General features: G+C 34.9%; 1 protein-coding gene across 1 annotated transcript; it reads left to right on the top strand.

The window, feature by feature from the left end:
• Window positions 1-1187: 1187 nt before the first annotated feature.
• LOC589611 (haloacid dehalogenase-like hydrolase domain-containing 5) lies at window positions 1188-16305 on the top strand. The gene is made up of 8 exons (XM_789249.5): window positions 1188-1678; window positions 3251-3457; window positions 4702-4814; window positions 7486-7582; window positions 9377-9585; window positions 11789-11834; window positions 12865-13007; window positions 13470-16305. The coding sequence occupies exons 1-8, from the start codon at window positions 1568-1570 to the stop codon at window positions 13894-13896; spliced, it is 1353 nt and encodes a 450-aa protein (XP_794342.3). The 5' UTR covers window positions 1188-1567; the 3' UTR covers window positions 13897-16305.
• Window positions 16306-17106: the final 801 nt, after the last annotated feature.

Genomic DNA, 17106 nt, shown 5'->3' with positions numbered 1-17106 from the left:
CTATGTTCTGATAGATGATAGGGCTAGTCATATTATCTGGATTTTTCTTTGTTTCGAATGATATGATTTTGCCGGGAATTTTTCAAGAGGACTTGAGTCTATTTAGAAAGAGTTGTGTTTTCTCCCGACGCAGCTGCAATTATTATTATTGTAAGTGCCAGTTTAAAAGGGCAGGACGTGTCAATGAGCTGTTCATATATTAATGGAAAAAAATAATCTGACATAATACATTTTTGTTAATGTCTTAATTTTATACATACTATAACGCAACGTGTTATTATCATTTAGAACTTGATGCATGGGTAAATCAATGTCTAACAAGTTAACTTGGAATACAATCTAGCTTATCCTCAAAAGATTTAAAAGTGAGAGATTTTGAGTGAAATTAATAGCAGTAAGTACCAGATGCAGACTGCCGGCATTAAAAAAAAAATGCATTTTATTTTCCTTGATATAGCAGAACAAAGATAACGACAAACAGATTCGAAATTGGTATACCATGAGTTTTTTTAATCCAGTATAAACCCTGTCCATATTATTAATCGTGAGGATAATTTTGAATGATAAATATTGATCATGAAAAAGAAAGTTATCACTTTTATTATTATAGTCTTTTTATTATCACAATTGGCATGATCATCGTCGCTTTATAAGCACAGTTTTTATTGTTATTATTATTATCATCATAGATATATGTCAGATGTACTGGAAAGCCATACGAATGCAGTCAAATTGGCTCATGTTTATAATATGACTATTGAGCGGTTTTATGAGTTTCACTTAGGTGATGCCTTAATTAATTAGGGATTTTTATGTTCTTATGTTTTTCTCAAACTCTCTTTTTCCTGGCGCCTATTCGAAACTGATACAGACAGCTTACACAATTTTGTTTTGAAGTGGCACGATGCGAGCTTTTGTCGTCATAAGCACAGCGAAAATAAATATAGAAACGATTGCATAATCATGTCAATAGAAATGGAGGCTCGTCAACTCATGTGACCAAGCCTTTCGATTGGGATTGGTCACACCCACAAAAAATATGTTAATCTCGTACCTCAGAGTTCAATCACGTCATGTATACCGGCGAAACGCGTGTAGTCTATATTTTCCACTCGTTTTGTTCTCGGGGAAAACTACCGCCTCCTCTATGGTACGCATAAGTGCGCTAGTGATTACGTACTTTCCAGCAATAAGGTTCTGTTTCAAAGACTAATTGATATCATCCGGCTGCGATACGTCGAAAAACAGGTCGAATGAAGGGGAATTCGCCGGTAATCATTTCGTTTTGTTCAGAAATCAACGTCTAATAACCACTTCAGCCCTATCAGATATCACCATATAACATTAAAACTGCTGCTGTTCTTTACAGAACATTTATTTGGATAGAAAGGTGGATTGGTACTGCGACTGAGTTGTTGAAAGTCAGTCAGACAAACGCTAGACGACGCGACGGCGCAGGCTTTTGCAGCTCGTGGAGCAGGAGAAGACAGACAGAGACACTGACAGAGAGCTAGAGGCACAATCGGGCGATACTGGTCGAGGAAGAGTCGCTACTGATTGTGATAACATGGGTTCTGTGGGGCGGCTGGCCTCAAGAACATTATTTCGAGCATCCACAAGCAATATATATTGCCCTCACAGGAGAAGATTGTCCCTATCCCGGCACCATTGTCAAGAAGTGAGTAGACCTAGATCTAAGTTAGATCTAGTTATCTAAACATTACATTTTGTTAATTAAGTAATATCATACATGTAGACTAAGTACTAAAGTAGACTCTCTAGCTAACAAGTTACACATGCTAGTTCCTACACAATTGCTTGAAATAGATTGCATGTTAATTTTATCTCACTGGTTGTCATACCCCGGCCACCAAAATAACAAAATAAGTATGGACGTGTGACCAAAGTTCGCGCGTGACCTAAGTTCGCTATCTCGACAAATCAGTAAGATTTCGAAAATCTGATATCACCAATGGAAAGAGGAACATAAATTTACCCAGAATTGAAATTTTCTTTGGGATTGGGTACGAAATAGTGAAAATATTGACAAAAGATCGGCAATTTTTGCAATCTTTTGCGTCCGTTCCGAAAAATTATCAACTTACCGATATGGGTCTGAAAATCTTCAATTTGAGAGCAGATTTCCTCAAAATTGTAAGTAAAAAGTGGTGCCAACTGATTGTATGATATCTTGTCTTGCAAATTATGATATTACCTTATTTTTGATGAATCGCTTTTTTGATAAATTAACTGTAAACCCCCGTGCGTGAACTTAGGTCTCATTGTTTTTATGACTTTTTGATGCAGCGCGCACGCACGATCGGACGTCAATTTTTTAGATTGCGATATCTCCGACATCCGACTTCGACGATGAATTTTCTATTTGAACAAATTTGTAGTAAAAAACTTTGCCGTCCATTTGGTAATAATTGAAATAAATGAATTTGTGTAGAATATGAGAAATCATAGATCGAATATCACATTTTGTAATTGTTCTAAAATGTCCGTGGACTTTGGTCACCCCTTCATATTTATGGGAGAAGATGTATTCTTCTTTTCTATCCGATCGTTTTGTTTCTCGTTATAATTTTTCTTTATGCACTTAATGATTTTGTACACGTATACATGTACGTTCAGCTTTTGTAAAAATGTACTAAAAATATACTCTACAATGTCTTTTAATAAAGGTAAAGACCAGTTTTGGAAATGCCCCTCTCTCAGAAAAATGAAATAGAAGCTCTTATTATCAATCATGTGAAAGAATATGTTTTGACTACATGTACCTAGTAATGCGTGATCATACAAATTTTACTGAGAAACCGCCTACTAATTGATATATTTGGTAAATTATTATATCTATTTGGACCTGATAGATATAAGTCCCATATACATCATTCTGTGTACAGTGCTTGTAACTTTACCAAGACTGGGCCAAATTCCTTATCATTTTGATGATTCCAGAACCTTGCAGTACAGAGGATCAACCTTTTCTGATTGATTCCACAACGTTTCTTTCACAATGCAATCGCATGACCATACATTTAACTGGTCTTTATCTTTAACACAGAAAAAAATTTTAGTTACATTATTTTAAGACATACATTTTGCTTTTTGGGAGGTAATACATACCTAGTTGTATCTTGGCAACTTACTCACCCATAATTATTATCATTTTTATTTCTTTATTATTAATATTATAATATTGTCATCATTGTCATTCATATTGCTATTATGTTTCATCCCATTTTAGCAAAGCCTACCAAGCTTTGGTCTTCTGTTCGATATCGATGGTGTCCTTAAGAGGGGTAAGACAGTACTACCTGAAGCAAAGGAAGCCTTTCGCCTACTTACCAATGACAAGGGCAAGATGAGAATACCCACTGTATTTATCACTAATGCTGGCAATTCACTCAGAGAGCAGAAAGCCAGTGAGCTTGGAGATATCCTGGAAGTACCGGTAAGCATGCTAAAACCTTTCTCAATGTTTGAGTCAAAAGAAGTTGGAAGATTTGTTGTAGATTTATCTAGGTAACTGATTCAAGATATTAGGATTAACAATTTTTTAGTGATTATCAGATAATCACTTAACAGTTCTAATTCCTAATATTATTATTTTTGTTTAAACTTTACAGCAAATTTACCACTTTCGTATTCCTTTGACAGCTTTTGGAAGAGAAATGCCCAAATATACCCCATCCATTTCAAGCAGATTTCTTTTATCTGTTGGGAAAGCTTTTGGTGGAATTTTGTCAGTGTAAAATGCATTATTTATATCCTAGCCAAAACAGGAACATTATACCGGTATGCATCTTTCCATGTTTTGTTTCGTGTTAGGTTAACTTCAGTGTTTACTGTTACCACTAAGTAGGGAGGGGATTTCCTTTTGTGATGTGTTCATACGGGGAATTTGAATTTTACACCATTAGAGTTCTCAGCTCACTGCTTGTGTACATACGGTACTAACACAACCTGTGAATCCACGCACACATGCATACATACATGTGCATTCAGCTGACTCAAAGCTGGCCCAAGGCCAGTGTTATACAGTGCTTATTGACAGTTCACCCACGATATGAATTGAACTCATGATTTTCTTTGTTTACACTTGACAATCCTGATCTCAATGCACTTGCAGATCCTTGTCTTAGAATTGTTAAAACTGTTTGCATAGGCCTGTAACTAAGTATAGGCCTAGGTAGAGACTAGAGAGTAAACAAAAGTGGTAAAGTAATTAACAGTGGTTTTACATAATGTATGTGCATTATCATTAAAAAGAAGAAAAAAAAGAGGGAAACCAAAAAGTATATAGAGATCAAGCTAGGACTGCCTTTCATTTTCCTTAATCATTTGCCTTTCAATTTTGAATGAAATAACTGAAGTTGACCATAGGTTTGTTAATGGAAAAATTGCCGTGAAACGCAAGATACCGGTATAAATAGTCTGGTTAAGAAATAACATAATATGTAGATAATGAATACCTAAGGAATGTTACATTGCTTGGCATCTAAAGCAGCTTGTTGCTTCATTAATTGCTAAGAAATCTAATTTCTTATTGCCTTCCTACCATTAAAATTAAAAGAAATGGTTGCCGATAACGTAACACTCATACATGTACAGTGTACATGCACTTCCCAGGTATGGTACTTGAAACTTGATGTATTATTGAGCTAATTATTTACCCTATGTTTTTATTTTGTACAGATTTCTCCAGATCAAGTTGTAATGTCGCACAGTCCTCTCAGGATACTGCCACAGTTTCATGACAAGCATGTCTTGGTGTCTGGTCAAGGACCGGTAGTGGAAATTGCAAACATGTATCCTTTTTATTCAAACTTCAGAGGCTCTAGCCTCCAAACAGAAGATTCATACATATTTAAAGTACATGAACTTAAGAGATTTAGACGTGTTGTAGCCTAAAGTAAAAACAATTGCTGGTATTTTTCTTACACTGTACACCAAAGTCAGAGCAGTACATGTTTTACATGGCCCTGTATGCAAGCAAACTTTCATGTACACTTATATATGTTCATGTACCATGGATAATTTTAATACACTTCATTTCATTAAACAAATAAAAATGTACATCTACATGTAGGCTGTTTTAATGTTCCAATAAATGTGCTATTTATAGTGTTCTTTTGTCTTTTTGTTAACAAGGGCACAATGCCCTACTAGCAGTATTTGCTAGATGTAGCTATAGTGGTGATGTACATGTTACCAAAGACTTGTATTTCAAATGCGTAGTGATAGTGAATTATCAAGTTTTGTGAATACAGTTCATTAACTCATTTCATTTCATTTTGTTGCATATTTATTGCACATTGTGTGAATGTTACTGGTACATGATGTTAATGTGTATCTCATTCAATTCAAACATAAACCTGTAGGCCTACTCTCCAGTATAGTTGCTGGTACCATTTCCATTTCCATTCTTCCTCTATAAGTTTCTATTTGTACGTTACCGTAATTGTAACTCGAGAAAATTGTAAATATACAGTGCGTCCCAGAAAAAACAAAACCGAGAAGTATCAATGTTCTATCATAACTTAATCACAACTATAATTAATGAATGATACATATTTGGAAAGCTTAGAGTCTCCTCTTTCATGTCATGCTACTCAGATAATGCATATTTCACGCATGAGTGATTAAAAGCAATTTGAAGGAAGGAAACCAGAAAGACATTTGGCGAGCGGTATCTGAATTTCGAAGAAAAATTCACATTTCTATAAAGTTGAGTTTCTGCCCTTTCATGTGACACCTCAATCAGGAAAAATGAGCGAGGAATGACAAAGTTCTGTTTGTTTAAAGTAGTGCTTGCATTTCCATAATTTTATTAAACGAATTCATTTTCACTGGCTGCCTGCCGTATCAATAAACAAAATTAACAAAAGACTTAACTCCGTTTCGTTGACAATCAGCCGTAGATGAGAGTCTTCATGCATGGCTGATTGTCAACGAAACGGAGTTAAGTCTTTTGTCAAATCTGCTTTTTGCTACGACAGGCACCCAGTGAAAACAAATTCGTTTGTTAAAATTATGAAAATGTAAGGGCTACTTTAAACAAACAGAACTTTGTTATTCCTGGCTCATTTTTCTTGATTGAGCTTTCATATGAAAGAGCAGGAAATGAACTTTCTAGAAATGTGGATTTTTCTTTGAAATTCAGATACCAACCGCCAAATTACTTTTTGGTTTCCTTCCTTCAAATTGCTTTTAATCACTCATGCGTGAAATATGCATCACGTGAGTAGCATCAACTCAAAGGGGAGACTCTAAGCTTTCCAAATATGTATCATTCATTAATTATGATTGTGATTAAGTTATGATAAAACATTGATACTTCTTGGTTTCGTTTTTTCTGGGACGCACTGTATATATGTTTAATGGCTACCGGTATTTAAAGTTGCTTTTCCCAATGTCTTTCATTTTATTTAATTATGAGAGAACTATAAATGAGTTCAATGTTTGTGAATAAATCTTGGAAATGGGTTCGGTCATGTTCATTGTATCAGAATTGACAGTGCATTAAAAGCACTGGTGCTTGGAGAAAGGTCTACTGTTACAAATTGTTGCTTTGCAAGTGACATTGAGCAGTGTATGCTTGAATGAGCTTTATAATTAGCTTTGCTTTGAAATCTCTGCTCATTTATACAAATCCATGTTCTGGTACTGTAAATTTGCAAGTCAAGTTTTAGAAAGGTATTTCAAAAATTGTTTGATATTTTAATTGAATGTACTTGACTACTTGTACATACTTCTCATTTTCAGCTGTAAATAGAAATGATGCAATCATATAGCATAGTCAATGTTAGCACTGTGTCTGGAGGTACATGTACATGTACACATGCTGGGGATGTATGTACTAAACAGTTGCTAATTCAGAAAATGCAAGTGATTAGTATATACAGGTACATCGCATGTCCACGTATATGTACTTGTATATAACATTTGATGTAACTAACAGCATAATAGTACATGTAGTACATGGATTTCTATGTACCATGTCCTTTTTGAAGTTTTTTTCCAAAATATGATTTTAATCTAAATGCAGACTGTGTGTAATTTGCAAATACAACATTTGACAGTCAGAATTATACAGTAAAATAATTGTACAAGGTTACTTTTATGTCAGAACATACTTTCCTGACTCCATTTATGGTTAGAGGTGACTCCCTGTATGTCCAGGAAAGGAAACCATGTTTGTTAGGATACTTAGGACAGGATAGAAGAGATGAGAACATACACAGATGAATGTCAGGTAACATATGGCAATGCTATTTTATGCCAGGGACCAAATTTAAACTTTAGCCTACAGTAGCCAGTCTCTTGGGATATCAGTGTGTTGATGTTTGTGTAACAGAGATAATTCTTTCTACAGGACAGCTAGACCAGGAAAAATCTTTACCTGAATTTTTGATGCAGGTAACTTTGTATTAATTGTTGTTGAATGGGAGAAAGTTTCCTTAACCCTAAAAATCTCAGGTTGGGTTTTACCAAGGTGATCACGATTGAAGAGGTGCGAGATCTGTTTCCTCACTTAGACTGTGTCAGCCATAAACGCAGGAGACCTTCGTCAAGTGTGAGTATCCAGGCACAGAACTTTATCAAATATTAATTCATAAATTAGATTGTAAATTTGTAGCAAGATATATATACCAAAGATGAGGATTGAAGCCTTCGAACTACTTTTTTCCCATGGCATAGCTATTTAAAAACCCTTTTTGGGATATCAGGTGAAAACAGAACCTGTAAGCCATTTACTTTCCAAACAGCCATACTCCTTCCAAGGACATCATATAGAATCATGCATGTGTTAATTAAAATGCTTTCCGTGATCTTAGACCAGGGAAAAAATTACTTAAAAAATTTGGGGGGCTACTTTTCAAGGTTGCTTGCATGAAAATAACACTCTTTAATTTGTTTTGCTTTGAACTCTATGCAGAATTTGGGGGCTCTTTTATGACTTTCGGGGGCTCTTTGGGGCATTTCGGGGACTAATTTGCCCTGAGTCCCCTTGTACTTTTTCCCTGTCTTAGACAGTATGACAGTTTGATACACTGGGCCCGAGTTCTTTGTTCTGTTAAATAAAAACACCTGTGTTCCATGACGTGCAAATATAGCCTCAGACTATGTCGTCATCATCATCATCCTCTTCAGGTCTTTCTGAAAACTCACTCTCCCAAAGGAAGTTGATAATATTAGTGGAGAGAACCACCACGTACGAGTGTAGGAATAGAATAACAATGAAAGGGGAAGAGGGATTAAAAGTCAAGTATATTAGCACCCTTTTGATCATGTTTCCCATGTTGTGTGTAGTACGTCCCCACAGGAAGTGAACGTAAAAACATGATGTCCTTGTATTCATCACGTAGGAAATTACCATTAACTTTTATTGGGGTAAACTTATATCCTGCTTTGTTTCAAATGAGGATTGGTTATAAGGACCAGTAAAATTGATGCCCCATTGTGAACTAAACTGTTCATTGAATAAATTATGAGCACCAATAATAATAATAATAATAGGCCTAATAATTTGTTCTTTTATAGCGCATTTCATTTCTGTTGACATTTCAATGCGCTTTACAATTTTACAATATACATAATTATTGTCTCAAATGTATTTGTTCGGAGCCCCAAATTTGCTAAACAATTTGATGGCAAAATTTTACTTAAATTGTGTATTAAATGATGTGAAAGAGGACATCATTTAACACTCAATTCTGCAATGATTTTCAAATCAAATGTGTTTGAAGACGAATATGGATGAAAGAAATACGAAACTTGGGTTTTGTGTTGTACGCAGAATACCTCAATTTTGTATTTTTTCAACATTCGTCTTCAAACAAATTTTTTCTGAAAATCCTTGCAGAAATTAGTGTTAAATGGCATCCTCTTTTACTTTATTATACAATTGAAGTGAGTTTTGCCATCAAATTTGTTGGGCTCCCAACACTTAAGAAAGGCTTTAACCTTTAATACTTATTGGTGATAAAAAATAGAAATAAAGTTATTTTGTAAAATGTTTTTTAGGTTATTCAACCTAAGCTGGAAGTGAATGTTTGACCACTTCATGGAATATGACTTCATATAAATTTAGGAAATAGGATCAATATTTTATCTTTCATAAAATTCAAATGATTGGTAACCAACTCCTGTCAGTGTCAGTGTTAAAAACAATTCATTGGAGAGATGCTTAATGATACTACCTATTAATGAGATGTAACAATCAAACACTACTACCCATTTCTGGCTAAAGGGTTGTTTTAAACCAACCATTTAAAAGAAACTCTCTTGTACATGTACTGCTATGGAGTAATATGGATTACTTTCATTTACTGAACTTTGTCTATCATGTATCTATCAATGTACACAGCCATCGACAGAGAGAGTATTACCACCTATTGAAGCCATTGTACTATTTGGTGAACCTGTGAGGTGGGAGACCAACCTACAGCTCATTCTAGATGTGTTGATGACCGATGGTCAACTGGAGCTCAAACCTCTCACTGTGCCGCGGCCGCATATTCCAATCTTGGGCTGTAACATGGACCTTCTATGGATGGCTGAAGCACACTTACCAAGGTTGGTTTCTGGGTTTAGTTCAAGTTATTTGTTAAGTCTTGTTTTTTTTTCTTCTTCTGCTTTTATTGCTGCTTTGAAGAATCAAAGATGGAAGCCTCTTGTAAATACTCGGACCACAAAATCATCATTGTGCATTTGGGAGTAGATGATCATACATGTACCGGTAGATGAAATAGAACTGCCTCATTATATGGTATGAAAGCATGTGAGTTTGAGTATAGGGCTTGCTTCAGAGGAAATGTTTTAATATACATGTAGTAAAGATTTCCATTATAGATCATAAAGGTTGATTCTTGCTTTGTTGCAATTTTTTGCAAATTCCACTAGAAGAGAACCATGAAGTGTTTTTCTTTCTTTCTATACATGTATATTTACATACATGTACTACATTCACTTGTTCAAGATGATGTTGAATATGCTACACCATAGGTTTCTACCGTGAGGTGTCATGAATTGATGATCAATATTATTGATAAAACACAACAGTTATCGTGACACTTGCACAGACGGGACCTTGACACCCATAGGCACGTGTGCACCTGTGTAAGCTCTACATCAAGGGCAGAGCACAGTCATGTTATGTCTTAAAGGGCAATCCAACCCTTGTAATAAGTTCATTTGTAAGAAAGCAGAACAAATTAGAGTTACACTTACAGAATGACGAAAGTTTGAAATAAATCAGACTAATTATAAGAAAGTTATGAATGTTTTAGATATGAGATCACTAAGTCTATGGGAATCTCAATTTGGCAGTTATGACAGTGGATTGTGACATACATGTAGTTGCAGATAACTCTCTTGTTTGTAGTGTACAAACATACTATTGATTTATGTATGCCCTCTCCCTTGGAGCCCTGTTCAAAATACATTATGGTTAACATATTAGTATAGGTACTCTAAAGAGAGAAAACCTTCCTGAGTAATACATTTCTTTGTAATTGAAATTTTAGTCATGTTGTGTGATGGAAGAAATGGCACAGTTTTCCACCACTGTATCACAATGACATTACTGATTCAGCCAACTTGAAAAGCCCATATCTGTAGCAGTTACAACTTTTAAAACCTTTAAAAACTCATAATTTTCTCCTTTCTTGTCTGATTTCATTCAAACTTTCACCAGTCTACCTCTCTGGTTTCTCTGCTTCCATTAAGATTAGTTTGCTATCAAGGTTGGATTTCCCTTTAAGTGTGTCAGTGAAGGATAATTGCATGATGAAGTTGATCCCAACTAATAGTGACAAAATAACCTGCCATAATATCATCATCCATGCCAGAAAGAAAACCAAAGCAGATGGTATTTCCCAAACAATAAGGGACTGACAAATTTTAATTGATTTTGGAGAACATGAACTGACGGACCTTGAAACTTCATGTCCCCCTACTGTGACAATTTACAGGAGTATGTACACTAGATATACGGTATCAGAAAAGCAATGAATTTTTAGATATAAATAGTCTGTCGGTCTTCTTTGGAGATAACCAGTTGATTCATTGGCCTGTCTTCATCAGCTCGAGTTTGCCAAATATACCGCTATTTTAACAATCCTGATTGCAAATTAACCAGTTAATTTGCATCATAATTAGCCCGCAGTTGAACTTGAGCTAATGAAGACAGGCCTAATGTTACCTCCAAGATTAGAAGATTTACATGTTGATTAAAATATGAATACCTCTTCTTTCCTGTAATCAGTCATCAACAATAAATATACATACCCATAAACAGAAATGATTAGCAAAGTAAATATGCATAAACTTTAAAAGCAGATAGATGTAGGGCCAAGTTCCAAGTACATGTATTAGTCATTTTTATGTTCCAGTATTTTTATGTTATCCAGTGATATAGTTTACTTTGATATTTTGTCTTATCCATTCTCGAGTTGGGCTGTTGAGTTGAAATATTCATCAGGTATTCTGAAATTGGGCGTGTTTATTTGTGGGACCCCAAAAACTGATTTTTAGATAGTTATTAAGAATTAATTTTTAATTTAAAATCTCAAAGTTACTTTTAATAGAGTTGATGATGCTTAAAGAGAGTAATATGCTCAAAGCAACCATGCATGAGCATTTAAATCTATTTGATCAAAAGGTAGAAGTGTTTAAGCACATCCTATAATTGTTTGTTTGCTTGCATATATGCATTTTATGCACATGTGGATGGATAAAATCAAAACATTTGCTTTTTAACCCTTTCTCTTTCTTTCAGGTTGGGGCACGGCTCATTTCTTCTGTGTCTAGAAGCACTATACAAGGTAACCAACTTTTTAAATTACTCTAAAAATAGTCACCTTCTCAATACTTCTCTTTTACTGTATGTTAGATCTATATGGGTCATTCCATGAGGTTGGGGCAAAATATATGACAATGTGAGATCATCTACTACACACATGAAAGATGAAATCATATGTTGGAGATTTGTATGCAATGAATACATAATAGGCCCTAACAGAATCATTCCTATTTCAGTTGATTTTCTTTAAAATGTTTGGTTAATACACATCTCTTTTTTTTACCAGCATTACATGGACATCACATTTATATAACATTACATAAACTTTGGGTCTATAATATTGATTTACCATGAGGCTAGAGTACTTCTAAACATAGTTGGCTATGCCTTTTATGCTAAACTCAATTTGAGCAAACATTGTTATGGATGATAGGAGACATGGTGTCTCAATTCTGGTATGTCACAAAAATTGCCCCAACCCCATGGAATGACCCGTATGTAATGGTAGGTATCACATGTCATGTGTAAAGCCATTAACTCCCAGTGAACCAGCAAACCTGCTGATTACAAGGTTTACCAGATATTGTTGACTTAGTATGATTGTTGTCAGTAAGGTTTCTTACAGTTACCTTTTGCCTTACGATGAACTCCATGCCCCCCATGTTTGAGTTTGCTCTTCTTTTTGTAAGCACGTGAATTTGATACAGATTAGCTGTTTGCTATACCTGTCGAACTTTGACTAGCAGATGGCAAGGCATGGCAGTATATTTATTTGTATTAAACATGTGAATGGTAATAAACAAGATAATTCTATTGGATGGGAGATCGTAACATATTTAATGGTGCATTTAGGTATTTATTTAAATTTTCTGGCTCACTTGTAGGTAGTGGGACAAATAATCGATTTTTTTAATGCTATGTTTTCTGGGAGGGATTTCAATTTTTGAGCACTATTCTGACTCTCAATAGACATAATTTTGTTAAAAAGAAAAACTTCCATTATTTGATTTTTTTTTTCTTCTTCTATTCCTCTTGCCATTTTATGTTTGCAGAAAGTAACTGGTCATGACCTGAGGTACGAAGTATTGACTGGGAAGCCAAGTCAGATAACATACCACTATGCTGAGCATGTACTGAAGCAACAAGCCAGGACAATGGGTATTCAGCAGAGTGTGAGGACCCTCTATGCTATAGGGTGAGTCTTCAGATCAAAGATGTCATGTAGTTGAGAAATGAAACAGATCTCTTTGAAATGGATCAAAGAAATTTGTCATCAATGATATCAATGAATATTTTATTGTGCACATGAAGTTCATGATATGTATGTCAGAACTTACTACACAAAAACTACCATTCAAGTCTTTTTGAAGTTTTGAGTGTGACACGTTGCTTTTTGATGACTTCTGTTTGAAAGTTCTCAGTTAAGCAAAACTACAATTTAGCATGATTTGGTTAATTTTGAATTGATTTTTTTGGGGCAGAGCTACATTGATGCATAATTATTATGAGCTTAAGGCTTTTAATATAAACATGTTATTTTAATTTTTCTGAGCTTTTTGTATGCTTCCAGATAGCCACAAGTTACAATGTATTTTCAGTTTTTTAATAATTGTTGTTGTACTGTAGTCATAATTGTTTTCTGGTTCTCTTTATCCAGTGACAATCCAATGACGGACATCTACGGGGCTAATCTCTACAACCACTACCTGACGTATATGAACATGAGTCGCGTGAAGAAGTCGATAAGCATCGGTAGCTCCATGAACGATCCTGGTGATAAGTACAGACCATCTCTCAATGGTGGCCCCGGGAGTGATTTCCACGACTCCTCCGTGAACTTAGACAAAGACTGGAATGACATCATTGCGGAGGAAGGAGCAGAGAGCATCGAGTCGATCCTCGTATGCACCGGCGTATACTCCAAGAGAGACAGCGTGGAGAAGATAGAACGCGATTCGGACCTTGATCTTGATCACGGCCACAGGGACTTCAAACATGACACTGACCTGCTACGACCGTCCATGGAAGTCCAAGACGTACTGGAGGCAATAGAAGAGATATTCAAGATCGAGAAGTTCTCTTGACCTTTGTGGTGATGCATTTATGTTACTCGTCTCGTCGTGGCTTCACCAAATACTTTTCTATTGTTCTACACTTGTGGGCTTTCAGTTGTAGTGAGGGTATTTATGTGTGTGTGCATTGAAAGCAAGATAGATTCACCTCGGAAGATGGAGAAATGGGTCTGAAAAGACTCTTTTTATTTTGAATGTCAGGTGAGAGTGTGCTTATTTCATCGTAGCTGATGCGCACTTCACTAACATAATTGGTTTACTGGTTAAAGAAGTACATTGGACTGTATACATAAAACTAACCATTGATATGCTAGGGTTTTGCTTCACATACATAATGGTCTTCTTGTTATTGAAGGTCCCGAGTTCAAGTCTCAAGTGATATGTCTGGATGGTGAATAATGTTACATGTTGACCCCTGACATAACTGATACTTGCCTCTATTCAGCCATTAGTACACACACATACTAGATAATTGAGCACTTTCTTATACTGTTTACCTGTGTGATACAGGTAGGCAAATTTTCCAAGTTAGATATGACATAGAGAAGGCCTCTTCATATATGGTTTGATATACAGGGTTTCCTTTTGCCTACGGAATAAACATGGTGATGAAGAAATATGCTGTAAGAGTTGAATGTATTTATGAAATCTTGCTATAGAATTAGACATGAGAGCTAGAATATCATGGAAACATGCATATATTGTATTGTATGCTGTGTAGCCGTTTTCTGCTCATGTAGATTGGAAAAAAAAGAAGGGACTATTCCAAGATCAGACATGAGAAGAAGTGTAGGACATATGAAAATTAAATATGCCAGAGAAATAGTCAGTAGTTTTGAAATATATTTATTATCGAAAACTACTGTATACAATATATATGGATTTATATTAACTATTATCATGATTGTACAGATATTCCTAGAAAACAAGAAACTGCGCTTGCTTGCTTGTGAAAATAAACAATTATGTCTGAGGCAGGGTCTAGAAATCATGCTTCCTTGAAAAAAAAAAATCCATGATCTGTGATTTATGGATGTTGCACATTAAGTATTTCTACTTATACCTTCAAAAGGTGTGTCATGCTGTTAAAAAATATTATGTATTGTAATTTACGGTATATGTTTTGCAACCAATTTTTAATGTAGCGTTATTTATCAACAATATGTCTTAACAAAACTTACTTTTACATTATTTCATTTGCAAGTTTCTTCTCCCATTTGGTGCAGTTCATCTTGTTTAATAAGTTCTACATTTGTATTGTCTTTGTAAATTTAAAAAAATAGGGATTGGATAAGATGAAAGGCCGATTATATTTATGCCTTTGTGAAGTTAAATCCAACTTCAAAGACTTGAGAATTGTGGCGGATACCTCGATTAACATAGGATATGTGTTAAGATGGGGTTCGCATCAATTCACCGGGAGAGCATTTTGGCAAGTTTCATTGAAATTTCTGATGATATGAAACACATACATCTTTTCAGGAGATATTCATGGTCTATATAGACTATATGTATTTCATGAATTTTTCACCATATAGGAATGAATTTGGTGCAGAGGTGTTTTAATGATGATATGCATTTTTACTCTCATTTTTGTCACTTATTGCTACCATAGGTGTATGGTATCCACATGCTTATGATATGCTGTAATAATATTTTCATTTTCACCTTTGTGTACTACAATTACTTCATTATTTATGGTGGTTACACTGTTCCGTTTTGTCTCTGGTCACTACTCCTTATCTACATTTTCAGACCTCAAATTCGGATAAAGCAGGATATATTTTTATCCCAAAGTACAAAAATGTGCAATTGCTGCTAACAAACAGATGTACTTTTTCACAGTTGAGGTACCTTGACTCATGATGACTGCTGTAAGAATTAAAGTATTTTTCATTTATGTACTTCAGATTATGATAAAACTATTAACATTAATGTGGAGTTATCTTTTGTTGTCATCATGCTTTTCATATTTTTTTTCTTTTAGAAAGTGTAATCTTTTGGAATTTGCACTATAAAAATGAGCTTTTCAGACTTTTCTTTTTAAGTGAACGAGTATCATGTATCCTTGCCCTATTCCATGAGGATAATCGAAATGTGACAGCGAGATGAAGAAGTAGGATTATGTCTACATTTACCTCATCACCCCTTTCTAAGTTACTATATATACTTTGGGAATGTTTTTTTTTTATTTGTATTGAATGTTTTAACTACAAGTTAAGTTTGCTTTAACCTTTTAACCCCTAAATTAATATCAGTTTAAATGTCTTGTTTCTTGACTTGATGCTACCCTGTGCCTGAATTTTGCTTGTAGAGGTCATATCAGACATGCAAGTATTTTGAGATATGCTAAACAAGTATTCTGTACAAACTAGCCTTATGATAAGGGTAAACTGCAAATAAAATTATCCTTTTATTATATTTCATGATCTATGATGTCTGAATTCTTAAATGCGTGGTTCTGATTACTTGTAGCCTGTTTTGTAACGATAAATGGAGTTGAAGATGAAGGAAGCCATTTTCTTTCAGAAGGGACCAGTGACATCTGCCTTTTTCCTATAATATGTTAAAATGCCAATTTTTCATTATTGTATAATATACAGAAGATGAAGAAAAAAGTAGTAAGAGGGGAAGGTGAGGGGAGGAGGTCTGCAATTTTGATATTTTTAGCAGACTGCATACCGGTATATTCCTTAATCTATTGATTGCATGAATGAGTAGATTTAAAGAATACCATTTTGCTGTGATTCTTCTTCTTCTATGATACATTTCATATGATCAAAATTTGAAAGATAATTTGTTTGAGTTAGGATTAGGGTTGGGGTAGGGAGAGCAGAGATTACAGCCGTTTGGTTTCGTCAAGCCCAATAACTGTTACCATGAAATTTCTAATACCATATGATACATCATAGTTTTCTCATGCGTGTATTGAGTGGCATAACATGGGTCTAGTCATCATCAATGATAGGGGCTACTGATCTTGCCAAGAGAATGGAATCTTCTTCTTCTTCTCTATCATCTTCTTTTCCTCCTTCACTTCCTTTTTCTTTTTCTTCTCCTCCTTCTTCCTTTCCTTCTTCTCTATCTTCTTCTTTTTCTTCTCCTTCTTCCTTTCCTTCTTCTCTATCTTCTTCTTGTTCTTCTCCTTCTTCTTTTTCTCCTCCTCCTTGTTCCTTTCCTTCTTCTCTATCTTCTTCTTTTTCTTCTCCTTCTTCTTTTTCT

This window comes from Strongylocentrotus purpuratus, unplaced genomic scaffold (assembly GCF_000002235.5).
Source record: "Strongylocentrotus purpuratus isolate Spur 01 unplaced genomic scaffold, Spur_5.0 spur5_scaffold_6, whole genome shotgun sequence".
In the NCBI taxonomy this organism is placed as follows: Eukaryota; Metazoa; Echinodermata; class Echinoidea; order Camarodonta; family Strongylocentrotidae; genus Strongylocentrotus; species Strongylocentrotus purpuratus.
The sequence above is the reverse complement of the archived record's forward strand: the minus strand, read 5'-3'. Positions and strand labels throughout refer to the sequence as shown.